Below are 20,716 nucleotides of genomic sequence, written 5' to 3'. Positions count from 1 at the left end.
GTGCAAGGGACCTCGAAAATCATCCCGTGCCATGGGCAGGGACACCTTCCACTGGCCCAGGCTGCTCCCAGCCCCGTTCAACCCGGCCTTGGACAGTGTCAGAGATAGGGCAGCCACAGCTTCTCTGAGCACCCTGTGCCAGGGCCTCGCCACCCTCACAGGGAAGATTTTCTTAATACCTAACCTAAACCTACTCTTTTTCAATTTAAATTCCTCCTTGTCCTCTCCCTCCACTCCCTTGTAGATAGCCCTGCCCCGTCCTTGCTGTGAGTCCCCTTGAGGTACTGCAAAGCCACAACTAGGTCACCCCGATGCCAGGTTGAACAACCCCGATTCTCTCAGCCTTTCCTCCTCGCAGCAGAGGCGCTCCCTCCCTGCGGCCATCCCGGAGGGCTCCCCTAGCCTCTCTCCAGCAGCCGTGGAGTGTCCCCTGGCCCCGCGGTGCCGCTGTCCCCTCACCGTTCGCGGCCCCGCGGGCGGCTCCCACCCGCGACGGGCAGCCCGCGCGCGCCCCGCGCGCTACGCACTTGGCGTAGGCGGCCCCGCGCCGCTCCCCGCGCTGGCGCACTTGGCGTACGCAGCTGGCGTACGCAGTTGGCGCAGCGGGCGGCGCGGCCGAGGCCGCGGGAGCCCGGCGGCCGGGACCGCACCATGTGCGGGCGGCGGGGAGGCGGCGGCGGGGCCGCTCCCGCCCCCTCCCCGAATTTTCGCCGCCGCCCCCGCCCCGCCGCCCCGGGGGCTCGGGGGGCGCGGCGGGGGCGGTGCCCGGCGGCGCGGGGCGCGGCGCCCGCGGGTGTTCGCGGGGCGCAGATCGTACCATCTGCGGCCGCCCCCCTCCCCGTGCACTGCGGAGAATCCTCGCACGGCAATAGCAGCCAGATAATAACAATATTATTAGAGCCTGGAACCGATATATTATAGACACATAAAAAAACCCCACCATGTCGGTTGCCTTTGCTTCTGCTCGCCCAAGAGGCAAAGGGGAGGTCACCCAGCAAACTATCCAGAAGGTAAAAGAGCATGCTTTTATACAGACAATTTTAGACATTTATTCCGTCCATGCTCCTGCAGCTGGAGGCTGATTTCTAGGGCGATCAGGAAAACTCGTGAATTTGCGAGGGCTGCAGAGATGGACAGCTGGAGAGAGAGGTGGGGGAAGGAGGAGGAGGAGGAGGAGGAGGTGGAACAAAGCAAAGGTGTTCAGATCGCTGCAAAGAGAACGAGAGAAGGACGTAGGGAATAAAATTGGGATGGCACGTTATCCCTGCTGCTCGCCAAGGGGAAACGCTGCCAAGCATACATTGGGAAACGGCAATAAAATTTGCAAATATGCGATTAATTTGTGATGGTATGTCAGCTCTGGCCCCTAAAGAATCCAACCTAGAAAAATGAATTGAAATAAAATACTGAATTTGCAAGGGTTTTCTTTTGTATTTGGATGCAGAATTTTAATTTCTCAGAAGATAGAGGGAGCACCAGCCATTGGTATTTTTCATAAACTATTATTATTTTTGTGATGTGTTTATTGATGTTTAATGACAAACAAAGGTTTTGAAAGATCTTCTCTGGAGAGGAGATGCCCACATGGGGCTCATGTGGAGGCCAAAGCAGAGGGTGCTGAGTTGGGAAGTTATTGTTTCCTATTTCCCAGGATTGGCAGCAGGGGCTGCACACTCGAGCAGACCCTGACACCCTTCCTGCTGCAGAAGGTGACGGTCAGGAACAACGAGGCTGGAAATGTCAATAAAGAACGTGCATGTTTTTGCTGTCACTGCTGTTGTTGGTACTTTTGCTGTCCTTTTGGCCGTTCCCCACCGCTCAGGTGTTGTTCCCGTGCTGTGGTGGCAGCCAGGTGTGAGTTCTGTGTGGTCCCTTCGCTGAGAGTGACCAGCGCAGAAGTGCCACTGCCAATGCAGCAATTAACCCGTCACCAGGGGTTGTGCAGCCAAGCCGTGAGCTGGTGCCAATTTATGACTTCTAGGGAAAAAAAATATCCTCGGTGGCAGCCTGTGACAGAGCAGAGATTAAGGCAGAACAAACTGCCACGAGAGAGGCTAGAGAGATGACTTGCATCTCAGGAGACTGTTTGGAAACATCCCATTTTGTGGAGCTCTTGCAGCACGTGGCATTGTGAAACAATTCATTTTAAATACTGAAATATTTCGGACTCACTGAATAAGTTTTCCTCTGACCTTCAAATCAGTTGGAATTATTTCATAATTCAGATAGTTTGTAATTAAACCCGTGACTGTGCCCATGGACAAAGGGCAGATAAAGTATCTTCAGTTTGATTTTCAAGCCCTTTCCTTTTTGCATATTCATAAACTTTATGGAAACTTCAAAATATTCTTTCTTTAAAAGCAATGAGTGAAACCACTTACCATCTCAGGTGCATTTGCTGGCAGGTTACTTCAGGACGGTTCATCAGTGTTGGGCTGTTGGCAGTGATTTTTTCTTTGACAAACAGCAATGCTGAGGAAGAGACTTGCAGGCACAGGAACTGGTTGGGATTTATAGTCAAGGAGGGAAATGGAGCAGAGAGAGCCAGAGCAAAAAAACCAAACCTCCAAAAATCCTCATTAAAATGAGCTTTTGAGAACACATACAAATTTCAATGAAAAAGGTTGTTCTTATTTGCACTCATATTATATAAGCAGCTTGTTTTTATTTATTAACTCAATTTTAATAGTCTTTCCAAGCTGTTCTTATCCCAGTATCAAATATTCCTAAAATAGATTTCGCATGGATGAAGTTAGAGCTTTTGGCAATAGAGGAGTGGTGGTGCTGCTCTAAAACAGTTCATCAAATGGCATTTTCAGGGCAGTACAGTTCAGCATCTCCTGTGTAGTGGTTCTTTCCTCAAGAACTCTCCTGTCCTGATGACACCATGGTTCAAGGGCCCAATCTTGCAAGCACTTCATAGCAGTGGTACCTACAAGCTCTGTTATGCCAGAGACAAATCTAAATTTTTAAATGCTGGTGTTATTTATTTTTATTCATTCACCTGCAGAAAGTGTGCTGCATTCACAAGGAATCTGGAAGGGAGAGACAAACTATTGTATCTAAAATTTCAAAGCAAATCAAAGGATATTTTAAGCTTTTAATTGTATTATGAGATCATTAAATAAAGGTAAGGACATGTTGGGATGTAATTCTCTTAAACGTGGTTTCAGTAGCTCCGGTGATACAAATTTTATACTTCATCTGAAGTTCAGCTGTCAGCATGATCTAGTCCTGGGCAGGAAAATGAGTAGGTTTAATTGTTTGAAAGTTTGTTCCTTACTTAAAAGTAATACCTGATGTTTTGGGATGGGTGATATTTTGGGATGAGGCAGAGATATTTCATAGTGAAAGTGTTTTCCTTCTTCAACATCAGAATTTATCTGCCATTTAAGGAACAAGGTAAGTCCATTAATTCTTCTGTATGGGTATTTCAAGGAACTACATTAAAGATAACTGTTTATAAGTGAATCAATCTTGTGGCTCAATAAAGTCAGGTGTAGGTAATAGCCAGGGCAACAAAACTGCACAAAACAGCATCCAGTGCCAAGGAGGGTGGAGAAGCACAAAAATACAGGACTTCTATATGATTCCCATAGTAATGTGTTTTGGTCCTATTTCTTTTATGCAGATGCTAGATGAAAATCACCACCTAATACAATGTATTATGGATTATCAGAGCAAGGGGAAAACTGCAGAATGTACTCAGTGAGTATTGTGAATTTGGGAGTTTGTTAGAAATGTTTCCTGAAGTCTGACTCTTCCCTTTGCTCAGTGGCACAGCTGTTGGTTTGCTCTTGGAAACGCTCTTGTTCCCTTTAGGAGCTTTTCCAGTTCATGGAGAACTCTGAAGAAGCATAAATGGTTCTGGTGGTGCTTACTTGAGTAAACACTCCAGTTAGAGCACTCTTGAAAAAAATCGTGTTCTTCTCAGCTTGCTGGCGGGGAAAACAGGGTTTGGGTTTTGGAATGCTGGAATTTCATTCCTATCAGTGTCCTTGTTAGAGAGAAAAAGGAAAAGTGTCTGATTGTTGGAGTAGCTGACTGGCTGTCAGTCCTCAAAGGTTGAGGTCCCAGCTGCACAGTTCAAAGTGCTTTCAAAGGAGAGTATATTTTACCTCTCCCTTCCCCCAGATTTATCCTTTTGTGAAAGAGGGGTTGAGCACACTGATCCTTGATGGAAAATATGACAGCACATACACAGGTCATTGCTACTGCTATTTATTAGGACAGATCAAAAATGGGTTAAGGCAATTTAACTAACCATTTGTAAATAGGGAAAAAACAAAGAGAAAGGTTTGGAATTTTGTGTATGGTTAACCCCTTCCAAATAAGCTTTACTCTTTGTTCTGTAGATACCAACAAATCTTGCACAGAAATCTGGTTTACTTGGCAACAATAGCAGACTCTAACCAGAATATGCAGTCCTTGCTTCCTGCTGTAAGTACCAGTACAATTACTGTAACTAATAATTAGTTATTAGCATAACTAATACCATAGTTATTTCCCTCAGATACATTAGCTATGCCAGTGGGAAATGTTCTTTGATTCTCTCACTAATCACTATCAATGAATCAGTTTTTAGTATTTTTCCAGCTAAAAGTTTTGAAGTGGCCAAGTAGACTACCAAAGAAATAAAAAGTTTCACTGTGTTTAAATCATGTTCTTTGGGACAGTTGTGTTACTCTCTGTCCCCATAGCTCAAGGTTTATATCCTATAAATGATGCAGTCATACAGATCTGAACAGCTCCATTTGTTCCAGATTCAGTATTCTTTACCTATTCTCACTGTATTCTTTACTGGGAGGGGGGGGGGGAAATGCTGCTGTTCTACATCAAAAATCAAATTCAGCACTTGGGCATTGGTTTGTCTTTACACATGGTGTTATTCCTGCTCAGTGGATTGATTTGGGAAGTACCACACATAACACAAGCTACAGCATCGCTTGGCAAAGGTCAATCTGTCACCACACTCCTGTGTTGTCTTTGCTAATGCATTCCCCGCAGTGGTTGTGTTTGGAAATCCATGTGAGTGCAGAGGAACGAGCACAGAAGCCACACTCTGTGACAAACACAATTTTAAGCCCTTCACTGTGCTGCTGCCTGTCAGCTGCTCTGTCATGCTCAATGTCATTCACACAGAGGAGTCAAACCAAGACAGGTTTACCCAAAAAGCAAAGGAAACACGTATTTAGCCGAAGCAGTTTTTAGTCATAGTCAGGCTAATTTGGGGGCTGCTATTTTTCTAATTAACAACCTAACCAAAAATTTGCTTTTCCTCCTTGTTGTTTCACAGCCACCAACGCAAAATATAAACTTGGGCCCGGGAGGGATGAGTCAGAGTGCATCCAACCAATCCCTCCACTCCCAGAGCAATCTCAGCGATGCCATCGGGACCGGCCTTCCTCCTTCCTCCCTCATGCAGAGTCAGATTAGCAATGGTGAGCTTTGGTCCCCTTTGTGCTGCTTTGCTGTTGCCTGGCAACAAAATCATTAATGCAGAATATACTTAGAGAGCTGGAAAAGACCTCTCCTAACTCACCTTTCAGGCATATGGGGATTTCAGGCACATGCTGAAATCACCACAAAATGGCTACAGGCAGGAATGATGTTGGCTTCTGCAGAGTGCTTTGTGTTTCTACAGAGGAAATTAAAGACATTTTTTTAAAAAATGCATGATGAAAATCACCAAATAAAGATGCATCCAAGTTTTTAGTAAGAAAAATTTTATGTTGTAGTATTTTTCTCATGAAAGTGTCAGGGTTGGCCAGGGTAAAATGGAATTGCTTGCATGACTAAACACACAACCAAGCCTTCAGATTGCAAAGACCTTCCAGGATACATTTCTCCTTACAAATCATTTGGTGTTGCACCAGCCTTTGTCCTCTACAAAAGCTCACAGAGATAGTACTACACAGTCAAAAAATTTGCACAGACATTTCATATTAATAAAATAATATAATCTGTCTGTTTGGTTTTGTTCATGCAACTAAACTAATTGAAAAATAATTTTTTTTAGTATGTGCATTTTATATTATGAATAATCTGTTTATTTTGTAGATCACAGTTATTCAGTCAGTTCTTGTTTCTGTGGGTGTCTCCCAGAGTGACAGAGAGCAAAACCAGTTTCTATAAATAGAAATATCTGATTGTAAAATCACAGACCTTGGCAAGGGGACTCAAGAGCAGACACAAGCCATGAAATTACTTCTGAGTTTTTAAAAATCCCTTTGTGGTCAAGCCTATAGTACCTTTTAAATGAATGGATGAGGGACCTGTTTTAAACAGCTACAACTTGTAAAGTGAACTTACTAAATTTTTCAGGGCCTTCTTTCTGAAAGATTTAATACTGAGTATGAGTAATATATTAGGTCACTCAAAACATTGTTTTGTGTTATTAAGAATAGACATTTTCAGTTGCTGGTTTTTCTGATTTGTCCCCCACCCTCGAGGTCTTTGTAGTAATTTAGTGCTGACTGGAAGAACCTGACTGGAAGTCCTGAGGACTGGACTCATCCACATATTTTCCCTTACAATCACAAATTAGCCAATTTTTTTTTCTTAAAGAAGGCCAAGAATCTCTAATTTTTCTCATGTAAACAGGGCCAGGTTTACCAACACTTGCTTCACTCCATCTCTCACTCAAGGCAACTGCTATCTCCATTCACACACTGTGTGACCTTGTGTTGCACAAGGATCGGCTTTACAACTTAAACAAACTAGAGCAAAACACAGAGATAATTCTCTGTAGGAGCATTTTGACCCAGCTCCACTGATTTTAGGAGAGCTGGCTCTCTTTGTCTCTTGTTGAAAATGCTGCTTGTGTTTCTTCATCAGAGAAAATATCATAATTTACAGCAAATGTTCTCATTTTGTTGTCTATGAAAACCATTAAGAGTAATTAATGAGGTTTGTACTAAATGAGTTAGGCATGTTTTTCAGAGGCTGCAGATACACTTAATAACCCTGAATTAAAATATCGTTATTTAAACATTGCAACATAATTCTGTCTCTTCTAAGGATTCTGCATTCTACTAAATTAACTGAGATTGACAACAATATGGCTGACTTTAGATAGACAACAATATGCACCATCACAATTTGGATACTAACAGCATACAGTGAAAACAACTTTCCAAAACTCATTCATAAAACTATTTACAGCAATAAACAACAAATAAGAACTGGATTCTCCCCAATATTAGCTACCCAACAGCAACAGAATTTTTAAAAAATAAGCACACTGCCAGGTAAGCAGGATGATACAAACCCAGGATGTATCTGGAGCAGTCTGATGATGACATTCTGAAAGGGCGTAACAACTGAGGTTGTTATGGGGACTTGGAAAACTTACCTTCCTCTGAGGTACTTCTAGTCAAACTTCAGGAAAGGGAGAGACAGGCTTGTTCTCTGAGTAGAGGCTCCCTTGGTACTTCAGCAGCCCCAGCTAAAGGTGAGCTGGTTATAGAGGAGCCCAGTGGATGCAGCAATGTGTAAACTGTCTCTCAGCCACTGCTGGGTCTTCCCATTGTCACCACCTGTGTGAAGAGAGAGAAGAAATCAACTGCAGGACAAGAAGAAGGGAAGGACAAATTTCAGAAGGCTGGGATGTTTCCAGAGTCCGTGTGTTTTCTGAAGTACCCAAAATTACTGGCATTTGTTAATTCTGCTGCCTGCGAGGAAGTGGTTGTAGGGCATTGCTCTTGGTTTTGTTCTTCCCATCTGCAATCCTGTACAGCCTGGATTTGGTGGCCAGGAAGAGGAGGATCGCTCTGACTGTGCAGTAGGCAGTTTTAATGTGTCTGTAGATAACAGGGAGTTTTAATAATGAGGATTTTTTTGTTTTGTTTTGCCTTATCATAAGGTATTTCAGAAAGGCCGTGAGGCCTCATGCTCACTGTGCATTGCCAGTAATAGCCCAGATTTTCTTCTTGTTCTTTCTAATTTTTGTAGGTCCTAACCACGTGTCTATGCAGCAGTCAGGCCAGAACACCATGCCCACGACCTCTCTGAGTATGACTGTCAGCAGCCACGGGACTGGCCCTGGTTACAGCCACACGGTGCCAGCGTCTCAGAATGTGCCAATGCAAGGCCAGGGGTCAATAGGCAATTACGTCTCTCGAACAAACATCAACATGCAGTCTAACCCAGGTAAACTCCCTCTTCCTCCTCCTGGGCCACCTTGACTTTCCAGTGACCTCAGAGGTTTTACCACACATGACTTTGTTCTGTAAATATTTTCTCTAGACAGCGACAAACGTACAAGAGGAAAAGACAGCTTTAAGACATCTCTGAATTTCCAGGTGTCAGGCACCAGTGTCAGATCAGTTTCAGACTTGCTTTAACTTAGGCTGACTCGCCATGGTTAGGGCTGAGCTGCGGAAGGGAGGGTTAGGTAGAGGTGCAGCAGCACTGTCTGATAGCCCTGGAAGCAAATCCCACAGCCATGGGAGGGATCTGAGCACCTTTATCCAAGCACAAAGAGCCTGCCAGGGTATAACACATTTACTGTTTGTACATTACTACCCCAATTTGTTATTTCATTGGTACTTCACGTTGTTTGCAGGGCATAAAGAGATTAGCAGACAACTCAATTAATCTCTTAATTTCAAAAAAAGTTTGCTAGTGAGTATTGAATGGGATGTCTGATGCTTTAGAATTCTTTACAACAGCATGAAATTTAGGGATCAAATAAATCCTAGAATATCAGTTTACTTAAACTCTATAATCATTAGGTACATGAGAAGATGAACAGAAGAAAGAGTATATTAGAAAAGAAATGCAGCAATGAAATAGTCAGAAGGTAGAGAGGAACAAGCATCAGTTCTTGTTTCTTTCTTTAACCCTACTGCAATGAGGTTTATGTTCTTTTAAGTAAGCTAATAATAATCAAGGCTAGATGTATTTTTAAATATCTGCTGAAGCAAATGACAAGAACTGACCATGTAGTAAGATCCTTTCTGGATTCCAGTGCAGAAGAGTTAAATAAATCCAGTAGGAAAACATCTCCCCCTGTGGAAAACTCGCAGAATTATCAGGATGTTTTAAGGTTTTAACTTGCCTCCAAAGAGCCTTGGAAGAGAACTGTCCCATCCTTGTAGAAAACAGTCTTTTCCATGTCCATTGTAGTCTCCATGATGCACCAGCAAGCAGCAACGTCACATTACAACTCGGCACAAGGAGGGAGCCAGCACTACCAGGGACAATCCTCCATTGCCATGATGAGCCAGAGCAACCAAGGCAACAGCATGATGGGGCAGCGACCCATGGGCCCTTACAGAGCTTCACAGCAAGGTAAAATCTGCTCTCAGATTATTGATAGAACTCTCATTAGATTGATGATACTCAGTCTGTCCTGTGGAGTACATAAGTCAATAAAATTTCCAACTCACATTTACAGAGAATCCCACCCAGGAGCACAGGAAATCCTGAATGGTGGAAGTGTGACAATGAGATGAACCTGAATCTATTTTCAAGATTTATCTATTTAATTATTTCAGGTGTTTAGAAAAATAATTCTGTCTAAAAGGGAGCATGTATCTCTAAAGAAAAGATGAACAATTTGATATACAGCTCATTCAAGCCACTGGGAATCTTTTCAATTCTTTCACATGGTGTTGGATCAGCCCTAACATGGCACAGTTAGCAAGGAACACATTTCTGGAAAGAAGATACAGTTTGCCAGCAATTAGAATGAAAAATTAGGCCAAGGAAAGGAAAACACCAGAGGATAACTACCATGCTCTAAGACCTCTCTGGATAAAGTTCTAAGAGGTAATAAAGCTGCTAGACTGATTCTCACATAAACTGAATTTTGCTAAGAAACAAATTAATGTATTAATTAAAGTATATTTAATTCTGACTGTGCTCTTGAGCATGGAATCCATTACTGTGCTTTCTAATAACTCAGATTAGTAGATGAAATGTAACCCTTTTTCCGGTGTTGCCGCAGAAGTGAGTGATTCTAGGATGTGTTACTGACTGTTGTGTGATTTCAATTTCATCCCTCTTTTTCTGAGAATACAAATTTATTTCCTTTTTCTAGTGAGTAAAACATCTATATAACTGCTCTCAGTTGTTTGCTTATCCAGACATAAACTTTGTTTTCTTTAAAAAATAAATTAGATAAGAAAACCCCGTCCCTTAAGAGTCCACGGGCTCAGTTTGCTCTCTCTGGTCTGTGCCTTGCAGGTTCCTCGCAGCAGTACATGGGTCAGGAAGAATATTACAGTGAGCAGTACAGCCATGGCCAAGGCTCATCAGAACCTATGAATCAGCAATACTATCCAGATGGTAATTCCCCTGAGCTGGGCTCACTGTGATACTGATAAAGTGCAGAGCACCACAACTGCCACATCCAAGGACATGGCAAACCTATTATGCTTCATTTCCAATTTAAATGCTGGAGAATTTTAATCCCAGGGGATGGGTGCCTGGTACAAAACATGTACATCAGTGCACCCTGCTATCCAAACTGCTCCAAAAAGAGCCCAAAGCCCAGTTTGGATTAGTAAATGCAAGAGGTTTATCCATTGGTGTGATTTTCCTTGCCATGTGTTTGATGTTTTCCCTAAGGGGTCTGTATTTGCTCTTAGCCTCATCTTGGTGCATAAACAGCTTCATAATATTCAACACTATGTCTGTGGTTCCATTAAGAATGTAACTGACAAATCTTTGTGACTCCTTGCAGGACATGGTGATTATGCCTATCAGCAGTCATCCTACACTGAACAGAGCTATGACCGGTCGTTTGACGACTCTACACAACACTACTATGAAGGAGGTGGGAAAATACAGCAAAATATTACCAGTAAATTCAATATATTATTAAGATATCTGAACTCTAAATTAACTGGAAATATTAACTTCATTATGATACAGCAAGGTGACATTTAGGAGAAGCGATGTCACCTACAGAGCCTCTGTTCATTTTGTTGTTTCAGGATACAGAAAACGGAATTTGCACATAGGTATTTGAAAAAAAAACCCAGTAACAACTAGATAAGTGATCTTTCTGAGTTATATGAATAAACATAATTATCTAGAAGAAAATACAATGAGAGGGCTTCTTGAGAAAGCAGCTATTTACCCAGGCACCCTTATCTTTGTGACTTTTTGTTCTGAAGCACTTCTGGAGTAAAAAAAAAAATCCTTTGGGGAGCAGGTTTTTTGTTTGTTTGTTTAGTGATTTGTATAAATAAGTAACTCTCCTATTCAAAGGAACTAAAAATCACTGGAGAAATGAACATCTTGCTTGGCAAAATCCAATCGTCTCTTTGTAAGAAAAGTATTTGTGTATGAGTTTCAGACCAAGGCTCCTTACACCTTTGTTTTCCTTATGATCCACATGTACAGTGAAATACCTGCCCTCACCTATAACCAAACAATTCCAATGTTTCCCCTTCCAGGAAATTCTCAGTACAGCCAGCAGCAGGCAGGATACCAACAGGGAGCTGCACAACAGCAAACATATTCCCAGCAGCAATACCCAAATCAACAGAGTTACCCAGGACAACAGCAAGGATATGGTAAGAAAACTCCCAGTGGCTGGTCAAGTGTTTGCAGTGTTTCATCCTGTTGCCTCCATTCCTAAACTAAAATAGGCTGTAATTATTTCCTTGATTAACCTTGGATTAACAAATGTACCCAAATTAGCCAAAGATCTAGTAAAGGGATTCTGGGCAGTAACATACATTAGTATAGCACTGCATTCCATCCTAAATCCCTCTCTCTTCTGATAGAAGTTAGAAAATACACATTTGCTTCATGTTGACTTTGTGTTAAATGTCATCAGGAGGTCACTGCTTGGGTTCCCAGGCCTCCTACACACCTAGTCCTTCTGAACTGACGTGAAAAAGAACAACAACAGTCCAGAGAATCCCTCCTCTGTCGCTTATGGTGGCACAGCCAGGTTAGATAGGAATTTAAACGTGCAGTTGTTACTAAAATAAAGGCCAGGTAGTTTACATAGAGGTCATAACAGCTGTGCCAATACAGATTTCAGAGAGCCTTCACTTAGAAGCATTATGACATTTTCTGAGCAAAGTTTAAAACCTTAACTGAAGTTTACACTGCTGCAACTACATCATTGTTAGCATTAACACCTCCTAGTGTAAACCTAGAGGGGAGGTCTGAGCAGAATTTACTCACAGTTCTTACTCACAGAGTTTACTTTGTTAGCATCATGTTTTAGATTGCGTTAACCTCAAGAACTCCCCCAGCAAATCAAGCCTGTAATGGATTTTACTGCCTGTAGTGGATTTTACTGTCTTTTCAGGTCCTGCACAAGGAGCCTCTTCACAGTATTCCAGCTACCAACAGGGACAGGGGCAGCAATATGGAAGTTACAGAGCTTCCCAGACAGGCCCATCCGCTCAGCAACAGAGGCCTTATGGCTATGAGCAGGTAAATTGCCTAAATCTCTGCTCTGAAAGGGCAGATCTGGCTGTTAGCTCTGTACAAATCTGTCTGATAATTTGGTGCAGGTATATGGGTGATACTTCAGTGGATCTTGTAAAATTCACAGACCAAAAGAAATTGCCCAACTCACTGTAAGCCTCCAATATATTATCCTTCAACATTGCTATTTCTTTTTTTTTTTTTTTTTTCTTTACAGGGACAATATGGAAATTACCAGCAATAAAAGAAAACAGTGCTGTGTCAGATTCCTTTCAATAGTATCTCCATCTTTTGAACTGGATGTACAGGCAGTTTTGATTAATTGTAATATGTTGGTTACCCCTTAGCACAAAGCAGCGTCTGTATGTGAACAGTGTTCATTTCATGCTGGATATGAAGCAGTGCACTACTGGTAACAAGACAATGCTTTAATGGTTTGATATTTGGTGCTGTGTATAGTACTGTATGTTGATACAACGCAGAAGTTTTCCATTTACCCCCTTTTGTCCCATTCTTGATGTTTCTGAATAGCTTTAGGATCATTAGATCACAGTTGTGCCCCGTTCTGGAAAACAGCCAGGTTGTTCTGGAGTCTGGCTCAATGCAAAGCCCATCAGTCACATCCCAGTCCAGGGAAGTTCCCTGCAGTAAGTTATTGATCTTTTTTTAAGTGAATGCATTGAAGATTACCTGCCAGCCTCCAAAATCCATGGCTCTTTACTTCTACAGAACAAGGGGATGGATACATTCCTTATAAAAAGACAGTTCTATGCTATATGACAAAAAATAACTGCAACTTCTGTAATACCTACCTACCCACCCAAATCTTATAATTCAATAATCTGCATAAGTCCACATTTCTGTTGTGAAAGGTACAGAAAGAGGATCCAAACATATGATCATAGAAATGTTAATAACTAGAGGCACCTTTTATATGTCCATGTAAACAAAGGTATTTCTGTAGTGGAAGGAAAAACAGAAGGGAGCTCTGAGATCTGCAGTGTCAGCCTGCTCGATGTCAATATTGCTTCATATCGTGCTTAGCTGAGAAAAACATCTGGCAGAAGTCCCATCTTGAATATCCTACTCCAAATTTTATAACTTGCATATACATTTTCATGCCAAATTTTGCAAGCAGGTGGCTGGCATCCTTCTTTATTCTGATTCTTGCGCTGCCCTTGCTTAGATTTCCCAGCAAGCATTATAACCATAAATATTGTCAAATTTGTTGGTCTGTTGTTCTTACAGCTCATCATCACTTTTATTTTCCTCTTGTAGCTCGACAGAAATAGTTCAGAGGTAAAAGAAAAAAAAATACATCTTTATTGCAGACAAGCAACTAAATTCAGCTTTAATTGTGAGACACTATTATGCATATAGAGAGGGGAGGTATTAATGGGGTCAACCAGTGAGAGAGTACCTAGAGAGGGAGAATTTAGAGAGAAAAACTAGTGGTATGTAAAAATCAGTATGAACAATGTAAGTCACTTCTATTCAGTTTTATATGTTCTTATGAAGTCTTGGGAGGTAAAAAAAAGAGCACTTTTAAAGTGCTTATATAAGTGTTGAACAAAATACTGTGTCCACGTTTCTCTGAAGCAAAAAGCTGGGGTGACTGTAGCCCATAAACATTTTTTAATATGAGATTAACTGCAAATTTACAATCTAAAGAAAATACACTCTGTAGGATTTTCTCCTTTTCTTTCTCTGAACTGATGTTATTTATGGGATTTCAAGTACTTTATATTTTGAAAAACCAAGACCACAAGGAAAACACAACATCTCTCAATCATGACTTTTTTTTCCTTTAGAAGAAAATCTTTAACTGGACAACTAGAGAGTTTACTATTAAATGTTGTCCAAGCACTGCCCTTCCTATGTTAATAATTTAAACTACTGGTGAAATACAAGACTTTTTTTTAGTCAGACCTAATTTCTCTCATCTTTCCTGCTGGTGTTTTCATACAAATAAGTACTCTCAAATATCAAGGAACAGAAAGGAAGTAAGATTGTTTTCTTTAGAATAATTAATATTACAGGTAGCCAGAAGAATGCAATATTGCTCTTTGCCAGTTTGGAAATATGCCTTTTATGTGGTTTTTGAAAGTGCTGAAATGCTTTTGAGAGAATATGAACAACACTTAAACAACTACATTACATCAATCTGAAATGTCTTACATTAAGAACTTCGTGAATGTTGTGTATATAATGTATTTGAAAGAGCACTTTGGAAATAGTTTGTACATTTATTTCCTAATTTATACATGATTTTTGGTGTTAATATTTCTAATTGTTAATAACAAAATGTTTATTTAATGTGTCGTCCATTTTTATGTATTAATGTGGAAACAAAGTGATGCCAGCATTTTGACTTCTTTCATGAATTGTATCATTTTCTGTTTTGTAATACAGAATGCTTGAAAATCGTTTAGTTTAAATATTATCTGAAAGTGGAGTTGATGGTACTTTTCTTGTGGCAGATGGAATGGATACCACAGGTTACCTTTTACTTGGGGGTGCTGGTGGGTGAGAGCTGGACGTGCCCCAGCCCAGAAATCCCACGTGTGCTGGGCTGATCCCCCGGCGTGGGCAGCAGGGGAGGAGGAATTTTGCCCCTCAGGGCATGGACCTGTTGAAGACAGTCCAGAGGAGGCCACCAAGTAGATGAGAGGGATGGAGCAGCTCTGCTATGAGAAAAGGCTGAGTTGCGATTGTTCAGCCTGGAGAAGGCTTTGGGGTGCATTAACTGTGGCCTTCCAGTGCCTGAAGGGAGCTACAAGCAAGTTAGAGACTATTTACACGGGCCTGGAGTGTCTGGAAAGGGGAATGGCTTCAAACTGGCGGAGGGCAGGGTTAGATGGGGTATTAGGAGGATGCTCCGTACTGTGAGGTCGGTGAGGCCCTGGCACAGGATGCCCAGAGAAACTGTAGCTGCCCCACGCCTGGAGGTGCTCAAGGCCAGGCTGGACGGGGCTTGGAGCAACCTGGGACAGTGGAACGGGCAAGGGGTGGAACGAGATGATCTTTAAGGTCCCTTCCAACCCAAACCATTCTGGATTCTGTGATTCGCAGGATGCCGCAGCGCTCACGGGCGCCGTTCTCGGACGCACGGGCTGGTGCCGTGCTGAGGCGGGGCTGAGGGGAGGCTGAGGGGAGGCGGGCCAGGGCTGCCGGGGGCGCGGCTTCGCCGCGGCGGCTGCGCCCGGGAGGCCGGGGCGGGTCTGTGGCTGTCCCCGGCATGGCGGGGCTGTGTGGGGCCGGGCTGGGCGGCTCGGTGCTCCCGGGCGCTGCCGGGGCCGCGCTGAGGCGCTGCGGGGCCGCGGGGAGCGGCCGCAGCCTCTGGAAGCCGGTCCTGCTCCTGCTCAGCCCGCCCGCTTTCTCCACGACCTGCGCCAGGTGCGGCAAGGACAGGCGGCTGAGGCAAAAAAGAGCCATTTCGGAGCGGCAGCTGGTAAGTGCTGGGCTCTGTGCAAGGTCGGGGGGCCTCAGACACAGCTGGCGCTTCTGGAGTGAGGAAATACTGATTAAGATATAGTTAACTTTCAGAATAGCGAGGAAATGAGTCTGCCCCGCGATGTTCTCGGTGTTCGCAGTGATCGCAGTAGCGCTCACGTTCCCTGTGGCCTCTTTGGGCGGGAAGCATCCATAAGTCGAGAAGGCAAAAAGTCTTTTTAAAGCTAAAGCTGTAAAACGGTATTTTAGCTTTAAATCTAAAGTACTGTTTTGTTTCTCACTGGTTTTTTAGTCTTGCGGTGTAGTCAACTGCCAAACAAAGATCACTATTTGTCCGAGAAACTGCAGGGAATTTATTCTTCATCTTATTTTTATATTTACACATCTCCGAAAAATCTTATTTTCTAATGATCCATAAACCACTTCCCATTAAAAGCCATCGTTTACTGTCTCGCCATGTGGTGGTGCCAAATACTTTCTAAAAGAGGCTTTTTAAAAGTAGTATAAATTTGGTTATCAAAAGTTCAGTTGCAAGGGTTTTTTTTTTTTCAGTTGCTTATCCTTGGTATCGTAACTCTAATAAGACTTTTTCTCCCTCACGTACTATTTGTGCAGTTTACTTAAAGTGACCCTTAAAGCCCATTCTCATTATGAGGTCCCTTAGTAACTGACCGAATCTGAAAGTTACTGTGGTCACAGTCATGCTTTCTATTTTCATCCGTCTGTGTAAACAGTTCCACCTGTCAATGAATGTACTTCTGTAATATTTTCCCTTGGGAATTTCAGCCCCTTTTCTGGAGACAGATGAAGTTATATCACCATAGCCTTAGGCATATGCTTTTGAAGAAGTTCTTAAAAATAATTGAAAGATGAGATCTGTTTTTCTTTATTATTACACTCAGTACACTGCATTTAGTTGATCTGTGAATAGCAGTAGAGTTCTGACTTCTTTTCTTTTTTTACAGTTGAATTTATCATGGCTAAAAATAGCAGGTCTGCCTATTAACTAAAACTTCTTGGAAGATGAATCTGATAAATTGTACTTAAAGGCTACAACTCCCACCCTTGTTGCAGACACGTTATTTTGTGGATCAGCGGAAGGTGCGCGTAGTTGGAGGACAAGGAGGAGGAGGAGGCCATTCCTTCTACAGTGAGCCCAGAAAAGTATTTGGAGGTCCTGATGGTGGAAATGGAGGTGATGGGGGTCATGTAATTTTGAAAGGTAAACCTCACTAAATCTGTTTTGTTCCGTGTTGTGTTATTGCTTAACACCCCGCCCCAGTAAAAACAGCCCTACATGGATTGTAAGAAATGGTAAATGTCAAAAAGGTTAAAATGGTTATTTCTGTATGAGATGTCTTTGCTTTTTAAGCTTTACCTGAGCTGGTAAGGGGGACATAAATGACACTGAAAGGCCTAGAAAGAATTTTGAAAATCAAGGTATTTTGCAGATATTTTAGTGCCTGGTGCCTGACTGTGTTATGTTAAGGTTGGGATCTGATTAAATTTTCCTCTTACAATGATTAAAGCTGCTTCTACCACCACCCTGCTGCAAAATCTAATCTAGCAAATTAATTTTGATTTGAATGACCACTTTATTATAAACTGCATGGTTAATAAACCCAAGCAGTTAAGTAAAGGCAGTTAAATAGATTAATATTAGTCTTCCCTGATATGTTATTGTTGAGACAGTAAATAGGATGTGCACTCAAGCAATATTCAAAAAGGGAAAGAACAGTCAGGATGTTGCTCTTCTGTGCCTGTTTTACTAAAGCAATGTGTTCAAAATGTGTGTATTTTGCTCTACAGCTGACCAGCAAATGAAATCACTTTCTTCAGTGTTCCCTTTCTATCACGGTTTTCACGGAGAGAGAGGAGGAAGCAAAAACTGTTACGGAGCTAATGGTGCACACATGTATGTTAAAGTAAGTCAGTGGATGTTGCCTGCTGTGTGGTAGCTTGGTACATGGCTGATTTTCAAGCTGGAGAGCCTTATTGTGAGCAAATCTCATGTGTAGTGAAGGGTGAATGTCTGACAGTGCTGTTTGAGTTCAAAAACTGAGCTTCATGAAATACAATTCTCTTTTTGGGTTCCTCATCTTAAAAATATGTAGGAGTGATTTTCAGCAAATCTGAAATTGGTTGGTGGAGGATCTGCAGGCTTTGAGCATCAGTGTAATGCTTGCATCTCTTCACTTTGAGGTCCCTGTAGGTACTTTGGTGAAGGAGGATGGCAAAGTTGTGGCTGACCTCACTCAGCATGGAGAAGAGTACATTGCAGCTTATGGAGGAGCTGGAGGGAAAGGGAATCGCTTCTTTCTTTCCAATGAAAATCGTGCTCCAAAGTTTTTTACTCCAGGAGAGCCAGGTCAGGAGAGGGTCCTTCAGCTGGAGCTCAAGACAACAGCTCATGCAGGATTGGTGAGTTTCTGTTGGTTCAGCTTCCATATCGTTGGAGGATGATGCTTGACTGAAGGAATAATGTGTGATAACATTTTCTTAGCCTCCGGCTTGCTTGTTAAGAGATGCAGCTTGATGCTTTCTTGCTGTCACTTGGTAGAAGGGTGTCCAAAGTGATTCACAGAGCTGTCACTCTCTTGCTGCTTGGTGTTGTCCTACTTCTGCTAAAATCTACACTATGCATAACAAAATAAGATTCATCAGTGATTGCTGATGATGTACAGCAGCTTTGTCTGCTGGTTCTGCAGATGAACAGTACAGCATAGAGGATTATTCTAAACTGGTTTGTTTTCTTGTTTTTTGGGGTTTTTTTTCTAAATGATGAAGTTCAAGTCATCTATTTCATCGCTGTATTTCTCTTTTTACAGATGTTAAACATTTGACTTTGTTAGAGCCAGGTTTATCATCCTCTGAAATGAAAAATGCTGAGTCAACTTTGATCTTAGGCTATTTTTGTATTTGGGTATGGAAATATTCTAACACCAGCTGGTAAAGCTGTGAAAGTTATGCTTTGCTGCAAAATGTTCGTGATGCAGTCCAACAACTGCAGAATAACTGTCTGGCCTAGCAGAATTTTGCAGATTGGTTTAAAAATTGAGAAATTTGGGTGTTTGTATTCCAGGTGGGCTTTCCCAATGCTGGCAAATCCTCACTTTTGAGAGCCATCTCCCGTGCAAAGCCAGCTGTGGCTGCCTACCCATTCACAACCCTAAACCCCCATGTTGGCATTGTCCACTATCAAGACTTTGAACAAGTGGCAGGTAAGAATTTGGAGTTTGTTGTGTCTACCTTGATAGCAGTTTGTGTCAACTGGGTAATGTTCTAAAATGCTACAGATACAGGTTCAGGAGTCCTGTAGACTTCTTGTTAGTTCTAAAGACCTTCAAACAAAACTCTACTGAAAGCCCATTTCATGTTCAGTTATAGGCACCTTTAGAGCCAAACTGGTAATCTGTATTCTGTCTGCACTGGAGTAATCTAAATTCAGGTGTTTTAAAAGATAATTGCAGCAAACTTAGCATGGGCTGTGCTTTACTATTGATGCACTGACACAAAATTCCAAAAGTAGGCACACTGGCCAGTAAAAGACTGGGGGCATTTGTTTGGGGTTTTTTTTAATTGGATTTTTTGGATTCACTGTGAAGTTTCTCTTTTCAGTTGCTGACATTCCTGGCCTCATCAAAGGTGCTCATCAGAACCGTGGGCTGGGGATGGCCTTCCTAAAGCACATCGAGCGCTGCCGCTTCCTCTTGTACGTGGTGGATCTCTCTGTGCCTCAGCCGTGGATTCAGCTGCAAGACTTGAAATACGAACTGGAAGCATATGAAAAAGGCTTGTCTGAGAGGCCCTGTGTTGTGATTGGGAATAAGATTGACCTTGCTCAGTCCAGGATCAATCTGCCACTCCTTAGGGAGCAGGTCGCTGAGAGGGTCATCGCGTTGTCTGCGCTGACAGGAGACAACTTGGAGGAGCTGCTGTTGCATCTGAGAGAACTGTATGACATTTATGTGAAGACTGGACAAAGCCCAGTCAAGTGGTAGGAGCCACAACTGCTGTGAACTGTGCTGGAAGCAGAACAAAATTAAAATAGCAGTTTGATTCAACTGCATCTCTGGTTTGGGCTTCTTGTGGGTTGTTTTCGTTGTTAAAATGGAAGGGCAGAGCATGGGGATTTGTTCTGGACTGCTGCCTTGGAAAGATTGTTCTGTCTGTTTGTTCACTTTTGAGGTGTCTCTGAAGTTTTACAACCAAGCTTGAAAATTGTAGTCATGGTGGGTGTTGAACTGGAAACCTGGCTCTTGTTTGGCATACTATGGAATGAAGAGAATGCTGTCTAGTAGAAATGACTGAAATTCAGGATCTGCAGGAGATGCTGTCTTGTTTTATGAATTGTAGTGAAGTGACTTTCTCAATTTTCACAAATTAAAAATTCTAAAATAAAAAAAAAGGTGGTCCCATGTTTATCTGTTTCTATATGATGACCAATTTCAGTCATGTCTTAAACTTTTCCCCTGCTCTGTCATGGTTTGGTGTGGAGGAGGAGGAGGCACAGCTCCTCAGTAATTTTAGGGAGGAGGAGCATGAAAGAACTGCAATTCATGACTGAAATGATTTCCTCGTTAATATAAATATTTAACTACCTTTAAATTCTGGCAGCAGTTAAGTAGCTGAATAAACTGGCCAGGAACCAGCCATGTGAGAGTCACATCTGAGCTCTCCCATTTAGGAATCTCAGGCAATGTTCTGAGAAGTCCTAGGCTTAGATACTTCAAATAAAAGAAAAATACAGTTCTTTGTCGTCCCTCCCCCCCCCCAGCTTTTAACTACATAATTTAAAGAACTGTGTCCTTAAACTTTATTCTTTAAGAATTCAGGAATCTTAATTTAGAACAGTGGTCTTTGC

General features: G+C 42.3%; 2 protein-coding genes across 2 annotated transcripts; both read left to right on the top strand.

Annotated features, from left to right (window-relative positions):
• The first annotated feature begins 798 nt into the window (after positions 1-798).
• Positions 799-14,854, top strand: SS18L1 (SS18L1 subunit of BAF chromatin remodeling complex). The gene is made up of 11 exons (XM_010396834.3): positions 799-1,010; positions 3,632-3,708; positions 4,356-4,440; positions 5,297-5,441; positions 7,954-8,151; positions 9,130-9,294; positions 10,192-10,293; positions 10,691-10,783; positions 11,409-11,528; positions 12,278-12,405; positions 12,617-14,854. Exons 1-11 carry the CDS (start codon positions 942-944, stop codon positions 12,641-12,643), a joined length of 1,209 nt encoding a protein of 402 aa, XP_010395136.1. The 5' UTR covers positions 799-941; the 3' UTR covers positions 12,644-14,854.
• A 783-nt stretch (positions 14,855-15,637) lies between these two features.
• On the top strand, positions 15,638-20,270 carry MTG2 (mitochondrial ribosome associated GTPase 2). Its single transcript, XM_010397076.4, has 6 exons — positions 15,638-15,850; positions 16,927-17,074; positions 17,662-17,777; positions 18,055-18,273; positions 18,935-19,073; positions 19,471-20,270. Exons 1-6 carry the CDS (start codon positions 15,638-15,640, stop codon positions 19,851-19,853), a joined length of 1,218 nt encoding a protein of 405 aa, XP_010395378.4. The 3' UTR covers positions 19,854-20,270.
• Positions 20,271-20,716: the final 446 nt, after the last annotated feature.

The sequence above is a fragment of the Corvus cornix genome, chromosome 20, assembly GCF_000738735.6.
Source record: "Corvus cornix cornix isolate S_Up_H32 chromosome 20, ASM73873v5, whole genome shotgun sequence".
NCBI lineage: Eukaryota > Metazoa > Chordata > Aves > Passeriformes > Corvidae > Corvus > Corvus cornix.
The sequence above is the reverse complement of the archived record's forward strand: the minus strand, read 5'-3'. Positions and strand labels throughout refer to the sequence as shown.